General features: G+C 37.1%; 1 protein-coding gene across 8 annotated transcripts in view; it reads right to left on the bottom strand.

Annotated features, from left to right (window-relative positions):
- Positions 1-5385: 5385 nt before the first annotated feature.
- Positions 5386-19587, bottom strand: part of ZFAND4 (zinc finger AN1-type containing 4) — a 52075-nt gene continuing 37873 nt past the window's right edge. For 7 of the 8 annotated variants that reach the window (XM_027530517.1, XM_027530516.1, XM_027530519.1 and 4 more), the window contains 4 exons: positions 13662-14837; positions 12958-13012; positions 7276-7393; positions 5386-6287 (listed from right to left, as the gene is read on the bottom strand). In XM_027530517.1, coding sequence (XP_027386318.1) covers positions 6152-6287; positions 7276-7393; positions 12958-13012; positions 13662-14837 — 1485 coding nt within the window. In that variant the 3' untranslated portion in view covers positions 5386-6151. Of the gene's footprint in view, positions 6288-7275; positions 7394-12957; positions 13013-13661; positions 14838-19587 lie in introns of those variants that run through there. The other variant, XM_027530523.1, reaches the window with a different exon arrangement.

The raw sequence follows: 19587 nt of genomic DNA, 5'->3' as shown, positions 1-19587 counted from the left end.
GGAGAAAATAATAGCAAAAGAAGCAACAGACAAACAACTAATGTCAAAAATATACAAGCAACTCCTACAGCTCAATTCCAGAAAAATAAACGACCCAATCAAAAAAATGGGCCAAAGAACTAAATAGACATTTCTCCAAAGAAGACATACAGATGGCTAACAAACACATGAAAAGATGCTCAACATCACTCATTATCAGAGAAATGCAAATCAAAACCACAATGAGGTACCATTTCACGCCAGTCAGAATGGCTGCAATCCAAAAGTCTACAAGCAATAAATGCTGGAGAGGGTGTGGAGAAAAGGGAACCCTCTTACACTGTTGGTGGGAATGCAAACTAGTACAGCCACTATGGAGAACAGTGTGGAGATTCCTTAAAAAACTAGAAATAGAACTGCCTTATGACCCAGCAATCCCACTGCTGGGCATACACACTGAGGAAACCAGAATTGAAAGAGACACGTGTACCCCAGTGTTCATCGCAGCACTGTTTGTAATAGCCAGGACATGGAAGCAACCTAGATGTCCAACAGCAGACGAATGGATAAGAAAGCTGTGGTACATATACACAATGGAGGATTACTCAGCCATTAAAAAGAATACATTTGAATCAGTTCTAATGAGGTGGATGAAACTGGAGCTTATTATACAGAGTGAAGTAAGCCAGAAGGAAAAACACCAATACAGTATACTAATGCATATATATGGAATTTAGAAAGATGGTAACAATAACCCTGTATGCGAGACAGCAAAAGAGACACAGATGTATAGAACAGTCTTTTGGACTCTGTGGGAGAGGGAGAGGGTGGGATGATTTGGGAGAATGGCATTGAAACATGTATAATATCATATAAGAAACGAATCGCCAGTCCAGGTTCAATGCAGGATACAGGATGCTTGGGGCTGGTGCACTGGAATGACCTAGAGGGATGGTATGGGGAGGGAGGTGGGGAGGGGGGTTCAGGATGGGGAACACGTGTACACCCATGGCAGATTCATGTTGATGTATGGCAAAACCAATACAATATTGTAAAGTAATTAACCTCCAATTAAATAAATTTAAAATTTTAAAAATGTTTAAAAATAAAACAACAAAAAAATTATTTTTAAAAATGAAGAATTCATAACAAACAATATGATTTAAAACATGAACATTCTTAATCTGATAAAAGCAAAGAGAAAAGCAACTGGAAACAAACCCCATGAGCTGTACAAAAAAGGAATGAAAATGACAAAAATATGTATATTTTTGAGCAAAAGAAAGGAATTAAAGGAAAGCCCATTCTAGCAACCCTGGATTATGGGGAAAAAAATATCATACTATTTGTGTCTTCAATAATATTTCTATAAATTTAATACTTTAACTTATTTGTTGCCTTTTAATGTAAAATCAACCTAAAAGCAAAGCAGAAAAGACTATATAATCACTTAAAGTTGATTTAACGAGGGTTAATATGCAATGCTTGGGAACAAGGATAGATAGATGGACAGGAAGGGAATTCCTGCCTTCACGGACTTGGCATCTTGTGCAATTCAAAGGATAGCACAAGTGTCAAAATAATACCATGGTATATTCCATGAAGCAAAAGTACTAATGTAAGAGAGAAAGGGTACTGACTTAAAGATCAGGGAAGCCTTCCTTCAGAAAGTAATGATGGAGCTGGCATCTGACAAAATAGAGTAGGTGTTAATGGGCAAACAAGCTAGGAAAACTAAAAGTTAGTGTGGGCAAATCCCAGAAAACGTGGATAAGACAGTACAGCGTGAGGCTGGAGAAGCAGATGGAAGCCAGAATACAGAGGCCTTACTAGTAAGAAGGGTTGGGATTTGAGTCTTTGTAAAAGAACACAAGTCACTGATACATTTTGACGTTGATGTGCTTAATTTTTTTGGTTCTGTAAGAACAGTACGTTTAAGAATATAAAATGGGTCATGAAGGGCATAGAACTAAATTCGAGGAGCTTGGTCAGGAAACTATTGCAATAGCTCAGGTGAAAGCTATGGTAACATGGACTAGGGTAATTGCAGAGGAGTCAGTGAATTTGAAATACTTTCCTGGTGGCTCAGATGGTAAAGAATCTACCTGCAATATAGAAGATATGGGTTCTATCCCTGGGTCAGGAAGATCCCCGGAGGAGGAAATGGCTACCCACTCCAGTATTCTTGCCTGGAGAATTCCATGGACAGAAGAAACTGGCAGGCTATAGTCCATGGGGTTGCAGAGAGTCAGACAAGACTGAGGGACTAACATTTTCACTTTTTTCAATGTAACTCAGCTGACTGCTGCTGCTGCTAAGTCGCTTCAGTTGTGTCCGACTCTGTGCGACCCCAGAGACGGCAGCCTACCAGGTTCCCCCGTCCCTGGGATTCTCCAGGCAAGAACACTGGAGTGGGTTGCCATTTCCTTCTCCAATGCATGAAAGTGGAAAGTGAAAGTAGGAAGTCACTTAGTCGTGTCCGACTCTCAGCGACCCCTTGGACTGCAGCCTACCAGGCTCCTCCATCCATGGGATTTTCCAGGCAAGAGTACTGGAGTGGGGTGCCATTGCCTTCTCCAAACTCGGCTGACTACTGTGGGCTAAATATGTGTCTCCTCCAAATTCCTATGTTGAAGCCCTAAACCCATTGAGGATGTATTAGGTTTAGGATGAGTAAGGAAGTAATTAAGATTAATGAGGTCATAAGAGTGAAACTCTGACCCCATGGTATTGTCTTTTTTTTATTTACTGATTTGCATTCGATGGGTCTTAGTTGTGGCACACAGACTGACTCTTAATTGTGGCTCACAGGCTTAGCTGCTCCGGAGATGTGGGATCTCAGTTCCCTGAAGAGGGATCAAACAGTGTCCCCTGCACTGTAAGGCAGATTCTTAACCACTGGCCCACCAGGGAAGTCATGCTATTAATGTATGTCTTCATGAGAAGAGACGTCAGAGTTCCATGTGTACACACTAAGGAAAGGCCATGTCAGAAAGCAGCTCTCCGAAAGGCAGCGAGAGAGGGCTCACCAGAGGCCCCCCGTGCTGGACCGTGACCTGGACTTCTAGCCTCCAGAACTGTGAGAAAGCTCATTTCTGTGGTTTAAGCCACAGAGCCTGTGGTGTTCTGTTATGGCAGTATAAGCACTACACTAAGGCACTGAAAAACTGGGAAGTGAAAGTCTAAAATGTATTATCATGCTAAATTCCTTGCCTGTAATAATGTGGTATCAAAAAATAATGTCTATTTACCTTGGCTAGTGTTATGATGGTAACTACCAAAAAAATAAAATTAGAAATCATTACGAGATTGGGGAGGTATTTGGTGAAATCTTTACTTTCATTTTTCATCCTTTTATAGTTTCCCTAAAACTATGTCATTTACTTTCATCACTTTGAAAGGTTAACATAATTTTCAAAGAAAAGTGAAAACATACCTTTTTTCCTAAATTCCAGCCACTCACATCTGTTTTTACAATTTTTGCTGTATGTAACCTTGTCAGTTTTCAATCAACTTTCTTAACCTATATAAATTTATTTTCTACTTGTTACTTAGAGTTACATTTTTCTTCTGATACACATTAAAAATATATAATTATTCTTAAAATGTTCACCTGTGTACTACTTAAAATCATCTCATGTTCCAGGAGTGGTACAGGGGTCATAATTTGGAAAACACTGCTAAATATAAGACTGAATTATCTGTCATAATGGTATAAAACCATATTATTAAATATGTATCAAAAAACTAACTCCTGTCTTTTTCATAATTAAATACCTCCATAAGTCACAACACTTACAAAATTTTAAAACATCCTAGTATGTAAAATTCCCATATTAGAATGACTAAAATTCACTAAACTTAACTATGTGAAATATATGCAAGTTAAAAGTTAAAAATTTTCAGACATTTTTAGTGCCGCTAAAACCAAATGCTTACTGTTTTTAAAAATCCAGAAGCTAGATTTTATTAGTTATATAAAACAGTATAAATGCATTTATTTTTATCATGGTTAAACTGTCCAATACAACAGCGCCTATGTGTAAGGCATTCTACTTACTAGCAATGCAAGGATAGATCTAAGGTCTCTAAAAACTATGATCACTTCCTCATAAGAATTTAAGACATTAAGAAATGCTTCCCAATAATGATATAATATCTTGAATTAAACTGGTTTATTTCTCAGTGACTTAGAAATTAGTAAAAAGACTCAACTTTGACCAAAATCTTTGGTAAACTTAAAGCAAGAGTGATTTCCACAATGCATGGTCTTGGTTTAAAAAGCATAGTGCACTAAGCATATATCAAATGTGTCCTAAGCATTCATTTTTATCTATAGAATAAAACGTTTTGCTCCATGTTTCAGCAGCCTATCCACATAACAGAGTTCTTAAGATTTTAAATATCTAAAGCACAGGTGGTCTTGATAAAGGGAAAAAAAGTGAACTACGCGACACAGAAATATTTTTCACTAGCCTATACAGATAGCCCCCCTTAAAAAGCATGCTATTAACCCTTACTAGCAGAGGGAAGTAGAGGGCTTCCCAGCTGGCACAGTGGTAAAAAATCTTCCTGCCAGTGCAGGAGACATAAGAGATGCTGCTTCAATCCCTGGGTCAGGAAGATCCCCTGGAGTAGGAAATGGCAACCCAGTCTAGTATTTTTGCCTGGAAAAAGTCTCATATACAGAGGAGCCTGGTGGACTACAGTCCATGTGGCTGCAAAGAATTGGACACGACTGAGCACAAGAATGGAGAAGGCGATGGCACCCCACTCCAGTACTCTTGCCTGGAAAATCCCATGGACGGAGGAGCCTGGTAGGCTGTAGTCCATGGGGTCGCTAAGAGTCGGACACGACTGAGCGACTTCACTTTCACTTTTCACTTTCATGCATTGGAGAAGGAAATGGCAACCCACTCCAGTGTTCTTGCCTGGAGAACCCCAGGGACGGGGGAGCCTGGTGGGCTGCTGTCTCTGGGGTTGCACAGAGTCAGACACGACTGACGTGACTTAGCAGCAGCAGCAGAGCACAAGAAATAGAGGAAAGATAACAGGACTCCCCATTTTGCTCACTTCTGTATTAGCCTCTGGCACCCACACATGTCCCACCCGGGCTGGACCAGAGTTGCAGAGTCCACGTGGGTTGCCTGTTAGCTATTTGCCAGGGTTCAGCATCAGATTCAACTAAGCTTCCATAAGGCAAGCGGCCTCCTCAAAGCTTGAATGCTGTATTAGCTACATCTGGGGAGCAGGATCCTTATACTGTTAAAGAATTCTTTTATACTGATAGTCATTTTTTCCAAGCAGAATAAATTACTGATTTATTTAAATGGTTTTATTTTTTAAGTATTTATAAGAGAAAATTATTGTAAATAATCAAATCAAAATCATAATGAAATTGAATATTTATTTGAATTTTTCCTGGTAATAGCACTCAACATAAGAAAAACAAACCAAGCTCTGAGATTTTGTTTTCAATATACTCACTTTTCAAAAGGTGAAAAGTTGGGTTCTCTATTTAATGGCAACAAGTGGGACTACCATTCAAAAAGCAGTATTTTAAGAGAGATATACTATGATTAACATGATGTGTTTTATATTGTAGAATGGATACATACCAAATGCCAATCTGAATACAGAAGAAATACATGTGTTAAAACCACACTGGAAAACCAAATGTTCTTTTTTATAAAAAGCTTGACATAAAAAGGAACTTGCCAGTAAATTCAATGAACTTTCACGTATGGGTTTTTTTTAAATCCCCACCCACACCACCCCCACAAAAAAACTGTAGATTTGAGTAGAGCCATTATATGACAGCTCATTTCTGTACAACATGGAAGCTGGCTACGCAGTCAGTGTCAGCTTCCTAAAGTGCATCTTTTGAAGACTTGTTTAGTAAAATTGCAATATCAAATACTTAACACAAGACATGTAATAACAGAGCTACATCATTATGAAGTTTTTAAAACTACTTTTTAAACTTTTTGATTCACCAAAGAATAAAGGTGTCAAATACAGTAGCTTTCTCATTCTACAACAGTATACATAATAAGCTTTTGTTATTTGGCAAGTCTTTTGGAGTCGAACAAAAATAATGCAGTCTAAACAATATTTCTTCTGTCACTGTAATACGACTCCTTGTGCAGAACAGTTAGGCGCAGAGCAAGAGTTAGATTTTTGGAAGCTTTGGTGCATTAACCACAGGATTTGCCTCCTGTAAGTATCTCCTCCCTGCACTCTTGTAATCATAGGTACAGCTGTGAGTTTCTGCATAGCGATGAGATGCACAGAAGTTGTTTCCACATCTAAAGCACAAAAAAAGTTTATGTGAATAGCCACATTTCTGTAAGAGCCTCCTCTCTTTGGGAGATCAAAGCTTGACTTCAGGTAGTCCAACAGGAGCCTTTCGGTTCTCTTTAGCAATTTCAGAATTGACATTTCCCTTATACTTATAAACAAGCACAGGCACCACCCCCCCCCCAAAAAAAAAGAACAAGTTAATTGTCCCTGAATGTCCAAGTGTATAATAAAGAATCTCCTCTGAAGTGAAAGAGGATGTAGACCTTTATGAAGCAGTAAAGCTGCGAGAGCCAATAGATACGTGCACCGCCTTCTTTCATATCTGGCAAGCCTGGGCAAACCGTGGATTTCTGAGAAATTCAGTCTTATAAGAAAATCAAATTATGTAAAACCTAACTATGCCATGGAAGGATTTTAAAGTATTTCAGCAATAAGGTAAGCTGTTTCTATTTGAACAGAATACACTCTAAAAAGCAGCAGCTTTACTTAATGCCTGGCCTCAACCTAAGGGCAGACACCATCCTTGGAGCATATTAATCAATACTACTAAATAGTTATTGGTAGAAAAACTCATTATTTTTGTAAACATATTATTCATCTCTTTTGAAACAAAAGTGTACCATATAATTAACAGTACATTAACATTAAATTTAGTCCTTTTTATTCAATTTAAAATAGAATCTTGGAAGAGGCTTTCTCCCAAGCTACATTCAAAGAAAAACCAAGACTATCTATCATAAGACAAAGAGAACACACTCTTCAATTGGTTTATATATCCTACTTTAAAGGGCAGGAGAGGATCTCAGGAGTTTGGAAATGCGTAAGCTATCTATCTGCTATTTATTCAGCCAATAAGGAGTTCAGCTGAGGAGTGCTATTTGAACATCATCTAAATGATATTATGAAGCGGCAATTTAAAGAATATTTTCTATTGTATCCCTAAGCTGGGTCACCACAAAGCAAGCATCTCAACTTTTCAGCTAGCCAACCTGCCTGCATTCGTAGCTAGTAGCCAGTCCAGTTTTCTTTCCACAGAGAAAACAATGCTTTGTTGTTTTCTTCTTTGTTTGAATAGGGGCTTTCACAGGCGGGAGGTGATGACTACATTCTCCTGTTCAGAGAAAGGACACCTTGATTAACACAGAAATAAAATTCTAAATGTGAAATACTAAGAAACAAAACATTAAACACATCCTGTCACAGCAAACCTCTCAGCCATAAATATCAATTTGTGCTTTTTTATATCTAAAATTATTTACAGAGTCTGTAATAAAGATGAACTAGAACTGTTATTTCTCTTAAGACATGGTAATTTCTACTGACTAAGACATTTTTATACATATCAATACCTTTCTGATTATTTCTGAAGGCAATACGTATATTTAAAGTACACTACACTCTGACAGAGAATCAAGAAAAATGTCTGGCTCAAAATCGTATTTATGAAGCTTCTGAGGAACAACATACGTATTAAAATCACCTTGTTCTTTCACGCCAAGCAGGAGCACGAGAATGTCATGAAACTGAGCTCTTGGTGCTAATTATACCACAGAAACTAAATGCATCGAGCCATCAGCAAATTATTTAACTTTAAAGCTTCAATTTGTTCATTTTTAAGATAACAGGACATGTATTTTTCTCCCTAAGTTTCTAAGTGTTCAAAGGTCAACTCAGTTCTCACAATAAAAAGCATTCTGAATTTTTAAAATATTATAATTATATAAAATACGGTATTATCAATAGTGACTTGTAGGGTGCACTGTTCAATTTCACAGTACTACAACCGTTCCAAAATATATTTACTAAACTCTGGGCTATAGCAACAGGTTGACTTTTTATCTTAAATGTAAGAGCACATCTGCTATTATATGAGAAAGGATTAAATCAGTTTAATACTAAGTGAAATGCTTTTAAAACTGAGCAAAACTCCAAGAAACCCCACTGACGAGCAGAGAGGCTCAATGTCGTCATCCAAAGCTGTTACATAAAAGTACAAGTGCCCAGTGCTTGGTGGCCCCAAAGGCCAAGGAGGAAAAGGCAAACAAAGCAAACACAAAGGGAAGGCGTGTCGGTGGAAATGGCGCCCACTCTCTACCAAAACAGCTTTGGGAGGCCTGGCTTAATGCTATGTAGCAGCTGAAAGTAATCCTTCAAGGGTTCAAAACGTTGAATTACATTTAATTGGCAGCATGCCTTTTGCCACAATCCGGGTTGGGTTCTGTATATACAAGCAGAATAAAATGAATGCTTTATGACTAGTCTAAAATACACTCCCAGATCTTGCCCAAAACTGGGGGGAAAAAACTGCCCCAAACTGGAAACTAACTTATGACTCCTAATGGTGGTCAGGTAGCAACTCAAGCTAATAAGCACTTTCTTCTTCAAGGGCACTTAAGAGTTATCAAGAACATTTCACCAAGGTGATGGGATGCTTTCCTCTTCTTAAATAATGAAAATAAGACAGGCATTTGCACAGGATGCAGAGGAAAGGCGCATACTGCCAGATACCCTCTGACGTCCATCTAATTGCAATTATCTCTGGAATTCAGGCTTAGGATATTGTTCCTTAAACAGCAGTTAAAAAAAAAATCTGTTGACAAAAATTTAGTTCAGCGTAGTCATTATTTTCATGTCTTTCTTTCCTTGGGGTACTTAAGTTTCCCAACCCTTTTTCATTCACAAACTCCTGTGAATGTGCAGAAGCAGAGCACACAGTAGTGACCAGCGTGAGGGGGCACAGAAACAGAACTGCAGTCTTCTCCTATGACAGTGGTTTCCGTTTATCCTTCTCCCCACTACAGAAAAAAACAAGTACTAGTCACATACTCTCTGCTGGGAACCAGCCCAAATAGGCAAGTTCCCTCCTACAAAGAGGAAAAATTCAAACTCCATGGGCTGACATTCAAGGACTTGTGTGTCCAATATGCCTTTATAACTTTCCAGGGCCATCTTCTATCACGTGCCACATCATCCCCACCCTGAATGACACACCAGATCCATTTACAAGTGCCACCTCCTCTTCTAAAACGCTCAGGAACTTTGTCAACTTAGTAACATTCTACTTATCCAGTAAGAAGATATCACTAATCATTAACTCTTCTCTGAAGCCTTCTCTCAAATATGTAATGAACATATATGAAAACAGAAAAAGTCAATAAAATAATGCTGATGTGAAAAGTTGCTTTTCAGAATGAGAATAAAGATATTTGGATTAAGGCACTTGTTTGGTACTTCCTACTTTAATATTTGGTCTAACACAATTATCTATAAAAATTCACCCAAAAGAAAAGTCAGGCAATAAAGTAATAAGGCAGTGTTTGTGATACAAGTTTGGTAGTCATCTGCCTAAAAATGATAACTAAAATGATGAGGATGGGTATGATTTCCAAGGAAGACCTTACAGTGAAAAGCAAAGAGAACCAATGGAAAAACTTAAGTCAATTAAACAAAACTTATGCCAGAATTTTCACAAACTCTTCTAAGTAATTGAGAATGATACTGTTATTACTGTATGGCAGGAAGGAAATGGCAAAAAGTTACACAGCTCTAGTTTGGGGAATCATAAACTGCAGGTAGCAGTTGATGACTTGACCTAAATGAAATCAATCAAGAGTATATATCTGGGGACAAGCAGAGGGGCTGGTAAAACAAGTTCAAAAGAAACCTGAAGTTTAAAAAAAAAAAAAAAAAACAGAAACAAAAACAAAAAGCTACAAAAATGTAACAGCCCAGAATAAAAAAAGAAAGGAAAGAGAAAAACTCTTCTAAGAAGGGCCATAACAATCAAGATAAGTGTACAGAATCATCCACTGGATTGAAAATTATGAAGATCTTTTCAGCAACAGCAGTTTCAGAAGAAAGCACTGTAGCTTGAATCAGAGTTTAGGGAGCTGGAACAAGTACAATTCAAACTCCCAAGAGCTGAGCTGTGGATCAGCACAAGACAGATTTAAATAGACGTCAGAAGAAAACTGCCATCTACTTATGGCTTTCCAGGTGGCGCTAGTGGTAAAGAACCTTCTGCCAATGCAGGATATGTAAGAGATGCAGGTTTGATCCCTGGGTTGGGAAGATCCCCTAGAGAAGGGTATGGCAACCCACGCCAGTATTTTTGCCTGGAGAATCCCATAGACAGAGGAGCCTGGCAGGCAACAGTCCACGGGGTCGCAAAGAGTTGGACACAACTGAAGCAAATTAGCACACATGCTCAAAGGAAAATAATTATAATATTAAAAGTAGATACACATTAATCAAAAACAGCATGGCACTGGCATACAGACAGACATACAGATCAATGGAACACAACAGAGAACTCTGAAATAAACTCTCACATATATAATGAAATGATTTTTGACAAGGTACTAATAAGACCATTTGATGGGGAAAAGGACAGGTTTTTTTTTTTTTTTTTAATGAATATAGCCTCAAAACCTGGATGAAAAATTTGTGACCCCATGGACTGTAGTCCATGGAATTCTCCAGGCCAGAATACTGGAGTGGGTAGCCTTTCCCTTCTCCGGGAATCTTCCCAACCCAGGGATCAAACCCAGGTCTCCCACATTGCAGGCGGATTCTTTACCAGCTGAGCCACAAGGGAAGCCCAAGAATACTGGGGTGGGAAGTCTATCCCTTCTCCAGCAGATCTCCCTGACCCAGGAATCAAACTGGGCTCTCCTGCACTGCAGGCAGATTCTTTACCAACTGAGCTATCAGGGAAGCCCCGAAAACTGGATATCCACATGGAAAAGAATGAAGCTGGACCCTTACATTACACCATATATAAAAATTAATTCAAATGTATTAAAGACCTAATGTAAGACCTAAAACTACACAACTTCTAGAAGAAAACGTAAAGGAAAAGCTTCATTAACGGTGGATTTGGTAACAATTTATTGAACACAATACTCGGCACAGGCAACAAAGAAAAAAAAGAGACAAATTGAACTTTATGAAAATTAAAAACTGTTGAGCATCAAGACATCATCAACAGAGTAAAAAGGTGACCTATAGATGGGAGAAATATTTGCAAATCATACATAAGGAATTAATATCCAGAATATATGGCGACAAGAAAACCAAGACACAAATTCAAAAATGGGCAAGGTGTTTTTTTTTATTTCCTGCCTCCAGGGCAAGGAATTTGAACACACATTTCTCCAAAGATCTCCAAATAGCACATTAAGAGGTACTCAACATAACTAGTCATCAGGGAAATGCTAATCTAAATCACAGTAAGATACCACCTCATATCTGCTAGGATGCCCACTATCAGACAAAACATAAAATAACAAGTATGGTGAGAAAGTAGAGAAACTGGAAACCTGCACACTGCCGCTGGGAATGTGGCACAGCACAGCTACTATGGAAACAGATGCAGCAACTCCTAAAAAACTGAGACCAGAACTGCCACATGCTCCGGGAATGCCACTGCTGGATATGCACTCAAAGAACTGCAATCAGAGTCTCAAAGAGATACTTGTACAGTGTCTGTAGCAGCATTGTTCACAGTAGCTAAAATGTAGAAGTGACACAAGTGTCCATCCATAGACGCACAGATAAGCAAGAGACTGTATATACACACAATGGAATGTTATTCCGCTTAAAAAGTATGGGGATTTGGACACATGCTACAACATAGGTGAATCCTGGGAACATTATGCTACATAAAGTAAGCCAGGCACAAAAAGACAAATACTGAGTGATTTCACTTATGTGAGGTACCGAGAGTAGTTAAAATTATAGACAGAAAACAGAACGGTGGTTGCCAGGGTCTGGGGAGACAGAGTAATGAGGAGTTAAAGTTTAATGGGCACAGAGTTTCCATTTTGATGAAATGAGTTCTGGAGATACATGGTGATACTGGTTGGCTAAAAATGTGAATGTACTTAACACCATTCAATTGTACACTTAAAAATGGTTAGGATAGTAAATTTTATTACAATAAAAAAAAGTAGATATATTACAACTTTAGAACCTTGGGCTTTATACAGTAGTGGAAACAAACCTTAGTTATCTCTTTAAAGACATGAAACGCACATGACAACCCTAATACGTAAGGTAGCCTTTAGAAGCTGGGGCTACAAACGCGGTGCACATGTGCTAGTCTCCATCCCTAGCCTGGGCACCAGGACACAAAAGGTGAAGTGATGGCTTCTTCACAAGTGTTTGGCCAGTATGCCTTTAAGACACCACTGGTAGAAGGAATGCTAATAAGGAAAGTGCTAGTCAAAGAGACCAGCCCTTTCTTTTATCCAGAAATAACCAGTTCATCAAGTGGAGCTCTTACTGTCCTTGATATTGGACCATGAGTTTAAGAAACACCTTTCTAGGGTATTTTCTCAAAACTCATCCTGCACCCCACATGGCTCTAGAGTGGCCAGGACTAGATAAATTGTGAAATACATGTTAATTTTTCATTCATCTTATCTTTTCACATAGACCATATCCTTTTCCAGACAATAGAGACCTCAACCTCAATTTCTGTTTCAGTCTTCAAATATGCCCTACGGTCAGTTCTCTCAATCGTTTCTTCAGTGGAACAAAGTCTAAGGAAGTTTGCTCTGTATACACCACAGAGAATGTTCTTCTCAGTACTCTCTGAAAATTCACATTCATAGTACGCATAATGCTATGATTATTAACCTTATATTGTTTTCAAAATTATCTGTAGCTTACCTACTCTTTTCCCTGATGTTGTATTATTTCCATTCATTCCAAAACCACGGGCAGACTACAATTAAAACACAAAACATCTATACAGGTGAGTTAATGGAAAACAGAGGAGATCACCTAACATGAAATAATTATATTTTATGACGAAAATGTTGATGAACTTTCACTTTAAATTATTTAATCTGTTTTTAAGTAAATTAACCTGGTACCTGGCTGTCACATCCATCAATACCGTACTTATTCTTTACCTTCAAGAGAGCCACAGCTGTCTACGGCCATATGACTCTCAATGTGCCTGACCCTGTCTGCGCCTGGAAGCTAGGCAAGGTCAGGCCTGGTTAATACTTGGATGGAAGACAGTGAAATTTGATGGCTCAAATAAAATTTCTTATTAGGGAAAAACATTAATTAAAATATTTAGCATTTTAAAATATATGATAAAGTGTTTAAAATTAAAATAATCTTAAGGTACTATAAAAATAGTTTATATTAAATTACTTTCAAATTATAATTCTAAATTTAGAACTAAAACATTATTTAAAATTCAACTGTCAAAAATTTTTCTATAAACTAGACAGACATTTTAAGAGGAAGTTATGAAAAGAATTCAACCTTGGACCTCTTTATTTAACATGTAAACAAAAAACAAAGTACCCTGAGTCACTACAAGGATAACTAGCAGAACACATTGAAAGGCAAATACTTACTAAAAAAAATTCTGTAGTTTCTAACTGAGGAGAACTTCTCCTAAGGCTTTCTTCCTGAAAATGCTGGAGGTTTGCAGACAGCCCAACTCCAGAGGCCCGCAGCCTGCCTGCCCCACGTGCACTCTGTAAGCTGTCTCTGCTTGCGCTCCGGGCCAGCGAAGCAAGAAAACCTATATTATTTACAAAACCAACAGGCTCTTTGGATGCCCTGTTAGCCATTTCTGTGATATCCCGAGCCTCAACTTTAGAAATAATATCAGATCTTTTCCCAGTTGAATCAACTTTAACAGCTCGAAAGCGAGTAGTCCTAGAGAAAGACGAATCACATGTATTTCGAACATCCAATGACCGAAGCAGGTTTTGTGAAGCAGAAGACTGGAGGCTCCCAGACTCAAAACATTTGGACTGTCTCTGTGGTTTCGCCAGAGAATTATGGAGTGACGTTGGTGCAGAACAGCGAAGAGGTGATAAGAGTCTATTCTTGTGAGGACTTAATTCACGGCGGCTGAGAACTGAAGCCTCTACCGATTCACCATTCCACACTTTTGCAGCGTGTTTCAGACGCTGCTCTTTAGCTTTCGACCCTTTATCACCATTAATGAGACAGGGTTCTGGGTTCACCTTGCGCATGCCTCCTACGCCACTGCTCTGTTCACCAGCATTCCCTTCTGTAATGGAAGCAGATGAACCCACTTCAGGTGGAAGTGACTCTTCAGTGACACACTCTTCTGAAGTTGGAAATAAAACAGCGTCATCCTCGTTGTTAGATGACAGACTTCCCGGAAAGTGCTTTGTCCTCCGAGGCAGGGACGATCCAAGGTGGAGCACAGCATCAGCAAGCTCTTTGTCAGTTTCAAACTCCATGTGAGGCATCTGAGATGGTAGTCTGAAGCCACTACTGGAGTGAGACAGTGCGTAACTCTCCCAGTTCTCACCTTCCTTAAGAAGATCACTAGTGATCGATGATACGGGTCTATCAGCAGCGGGCAGAGCTGCCAAACTGGAAACTGCACTGCTGGCCAAGTCAGGGAGACGTGTGCTCCCAGGAGAAGGTAAACACGACTGCCCGATGTGGGGAAGAGCTCTTAACACCCTATGGCGAGCAGCTGCTGTGGGACCACTACAAGGTCGAGGAGCTACGGGCGGACGAGGTTTTACCTTGACAGCTTTCTTAGGCTAAAAGAAAGGAATGAATACATAATTCTTTACACAATCATTTTCTCCACGCAATAACAAAAATTATCAAAGAAAAGGTTACTTACATATTGGCAATTGGATTACCTCAATCTAAAATATTTAAAAAGATTAAAATCTTAAGCTTATGATTGAGAAGAATTTTGCTATCTTTCCTCATTGAGTATAATTTCCAACAATGTTAAAGAAAACCAATTTTCTTTTTCATCACTATTGACTGTCAGTTTTGTTGAGAAGAAAATTGATTATATTAGATATAACACAGCTGACCTATTTCAGATCCCCAACAACTTTTCCTAGTAAGATGAGTCAAGTGTCTGGATAGGTAGCTACTGAAGAAGAGAGTTAATACATGACCTAAACTGCTATCCTTGAAAACGCCTGCTTGCAAGTCTGGCCCTTGGCTGGCTTCTAGAAACTTGTATTTCAAGAAGGTTCCTGCTACCTTAACTTGTAAGAGACACTCACTGTGCCTAATTTGTTTGTGCAAGCAATATGGTTTATGCTGAACATTGACTTTTCTTCTGGGAGTCTGGAATTTTGGTACATGCTAGGCAGAGGGTGCCTTCATTAAGAGCTCCGAATGAAATCCCTGGGCACAAAGTCTTTAACAAGCTTCCCTAGTAGACAACATTCCACATGTGCTGATCAAACTCACTGACAAAGTAAGTATATACATTTTATGAGACTTCATTGGGAAAGTTTGTACCTGATTTCCTCTATATTTCACCCACCACGCACCTTTTCCCTTTGCTGATTTTGCTTTGTACCCCTTTGCTAAAATAAATCTTAACCATGAGTAAAACGATATGCTAGTCCTGTGAGCCCTTCAAGCAAACCCAACCATCAAATCTAGGAGTGGTCTAGGGGTTCCCAATATAGTTGATTTTAATAGAAGTGTCACAGCAATTCATGATGTATGGTTAAAGCTGAAAATTAAAAATATGAAGCCTTAGCACTTATCTTTAAGATATGGACTGATATGAGCATGACAAAGAATGGAATACCTGATGAAATACCAAAACTCCCAACCTAGAAATATAAGAATATGTAGATAATGTAATATCCAGCCAAAAATGTTTGACTTGCATCTAATCATGATGAAACAATAAGATAAATTCAAATTGAGGATATTCTACAAAACTAACCAACACTTCAAAACTATTTGACATGAATGTTTAAAAAAAGGCTAAGAAATAATTCTGCATAAAAAAGCAGACCAAGAAAACATTACAACTAAATACAGCACATGATTCTTGACTAGATCTCAAACTGAAGAGAGAACAAAAAATCAAAATAAAACAAAATGCTAGCAAATACATTATTGAGAAATGAAGAAATATGAATATAGATTATATAATGTGTATCAGTGATAAATTATGTGTATGATAACTGTATTGCAGTTATATAGGAGAAGACTCTATTCTTAGGAGTTATATACTGAATATTTAGGGGGAACTAACTCCCAAATGAATCAGGTAAAAAAAACAGAGAAAGCAAATGTGGAAAAAATGTTAACTGTTGAATCTAGGTAAAATGTCCATGGATGTTCACAGGTATAACATTTCTGAAGGACTGAACATTTTTCAAAATAAAAAAAGGCAAAGTAAGGGTTCAGACAAAGACTGAGATATTTAATTGCCAAAAGTCATAAATGGAAAAAAAAAGGGCACTAGAAGATTCAGACAGAAGGAAAATAATCTTTAAAGGAAGCAAGTAATTGCAGGAAAGAATAAAGAGCAACAGAAAAGGTAAATATGTGGATAAATATAAATAATATTGGCAATATAAAACAACTTGAGGTGTTCAAAATATATGTAAATTAAAATGCATGACAAAAACGACACAAAAGATGTTCCTAAGTGTAACTGGAGTTAGTGTTCTAAGATTCTAGCATTAAAAGAAAAGGGATAAAAATCATTTTTATTATACTATAGTCAAGAATGTACAAATAATCTCTAGAGCAACCATTTGAAAAAACTACTAATAAAAAAGTAACAGGATAAAAACTGAAAAACAAAAAGTAGATTAAAGAAAGGAAGAAAGAGAGGAAAAAGAAACATAAAACAGGTGTTTAAATAGAAAACAAACAGTAAGATGATAAAAATTCACATGTATTGGTAATTATATTAAATGTTACAGAATGAAAAGCTTGTCAGTTTGAATAAAAAAATAATAAAAAAATCCATCATCCATTGATTATAAGCAAAATTCTTAAATGTAGAAACATAGGAGTAAAAATAATAAAATGGAAAGGATATACAATAGAAATATAAATCAAAAGAAAGCTAGCTTAGCTATACTAATATTAGACAAAATAGCTTTTAAGACAAGTGCATTACAAGACAAACATTTTTATAATAATAAATAACAGTATTTATAATACTAACTACAAGGAAGATACCATAATTCCTTGGATATCATACAAATCTGTCCTATATCATCTGACCTAGTTTGACAGTTTCAAAATATATAAAGCAAAAATAAACATACTAAAAGAAGAGACACACAAATTCACAACCAAAGGAGAGATTTCTAATAAATTTCTCTCAATAACTGATGGAAAACAGACACACACAAAAATCAGAAAGGCTCCAGAAGATCGAACACAAATAACACTTATCTAACTGATATATGCAGACCACCACACACACACACACACACACACACACACACAGTATCAGACTACAGTCTTTCCAAATGGCATTTACCAATATGCTTAGTCACGAATCAATCCTCAACTTATTTCAAAGGTCTGAAATCATTTAGAGTATGTTCTCTGACTACAGTGATATTAAACTACAAATCAATAAAAAAGATATATAATATTCTACATATTTGTAAACTAAGGAGTTCAGAGCCATGAGTCACATGGATCTAAAGATTAAATATAATTCCTATCAAAAAATCCCAATGGATTTTTTTTTTTTTGCAAAAATAGAATAATCCATCCTAAAATTCGCAAGTGACCACAAGGAACTCCAAAGAGTCAAAATAATCTTGACAAAGAACAAAGTTGCAGGTCTCACATTTCCTGATTTCAAAACCTACTGCAAAGCTCAGTAAATCAGAAAAGTGTGGTACTGGCATAAAGACAGACATACTGGCCAATAGAACAGAATCAAGAGCCCAGAGGTTCTCTATAAATCCATTCCTAGCTACATGCCCCAAAGAAAAGAGTGCATGTGTCCACCAAAGACGTGTATAAAAGAATGCTCAAAGCAGCTTTGTTGACGAAAACCAAAAATGTCAAAAGGAGAAAGAATAAACGAAGTACAGGCATATCTCGTTTTATTGCACTTTGTAGATATTGCTTTTTTACAAGTTGAAGGTTTGCTGCAACCCTGCATTGAGCAAGTCTATATTGATGCCATTTTTCCAACAGCATTTGCTCACTTTGCATCTCTGGGTCACATTTTGGTAATTCTTGTAGTATTTCAGGCTTTTTCATTATTATTATTATATTTCTTATGGTGATCTGTGATCAGTGATCTTTGATGTTACTACTACAACTCACTGAAGGCTCAGATGATGGCTAGCATTTTTCAGCAATAAGTATTTTCAATTAAGGTATTTACATTGTTTTTAGATATAATGCTATTGTACACTTAACAGACTATAGTATAGTGTAAATATAAATTTTATATGCACTGGGAAACCAAGAAATTCGTGTGACTCACTTTATTGTGATATTCGCTTTATTGTGGCGGTCTGGAACCGAATCTGCAATATCTCCGAGGTATGCCTGTATAGTCATACAATGGATTAGTACACAGCAGTAAAAGAGAATGAGCCGATACATGCAACAAACGGATGAATTGCAAAAGTATTATGTTGACCAAAAGAAACCAGACCAAAAAAAGGAAGTATATTACATACGATATCATTTGTACCAAGTTCAAGAACAGTAAAAACTAATTTGTGGCGACACATGTAAGAACAGTAGTTATTCTGGGAGCAGGGAAAGGGAGGCACTGACTGGGAAAGGCTGTAAGAAAACGTGGAGAGAAAAACAGGTCCTATTTTAATTTGAGTTGTACCTACATGACTGTATATAAATGTAAAAATTCATCAAGCTATATTAAAGACTTGTGAATTTTATTTTATGTACATAGTACATTTCAATAAAGAAAAAGTTACTAACAGAGTGAAAAGCAAAGTTATAGAGTAGTGCTATACATATGACAAAGAACTAATATACAGAATATATAAAAATCTCCAAAAAAATCAGTAAGCAAAATGAACACAATCCAATTTTTTAAATGAGCAAAAAAACTGAATACACATTTTACAAAAAAGGATATCCAAGTACCCAATAAATATATGAAAGGTGCTCAACTTCATTAATCAGAGAAATGAAAATTAAAACTATAATGTAATGCCACTACACACCAATGAGAATGACAAAAATAAAACAGAAGAACCATATCAAATACTGGTAAGAACCCATGAAAACTGTAACTCTCATTCACTACTGGAGAGAATTCATTCAATTATTTTGGAAAACTGACAATATCTAGGATAGCTAAACATTCCTTACCAACCCCAGACAGACCTATCCCTAATAAGTAAATATTAACAGCATTTTAAAAAGTAACTTGCAAAATTAAGGTTAGACTCTCTTTTACTATCCTTCTTAGTTCTAGAATCATGAAATTTTTTAAAGCCATGAGTTATTTTGAGTGCAATATTATCACATTAAATACACTGCTGGCTGAAAAAAATTAATTCT

This window comes from Bos indicus x Bos taurus, chromosome 28 (genome assembly GCF_003369695.1).
Source record: "Bos indicus x Bos taurus breed Angus x Brahman F1 hybrid chromosome 28, Bos_hybrid_MaternalHap_v2.0, whole genome shotgun sequence".
Lineage (NCBI taxonomy): Eukaryota > Metazoa > Chordata > Mammalia > Artiodactyla > Bovidae > Bos > Bos indicus x Bos taurus.
Note: the sequence above shows the minus strand (reverse complement) of the source record. Positions and strands in the feature narration are given on the sequence as shown.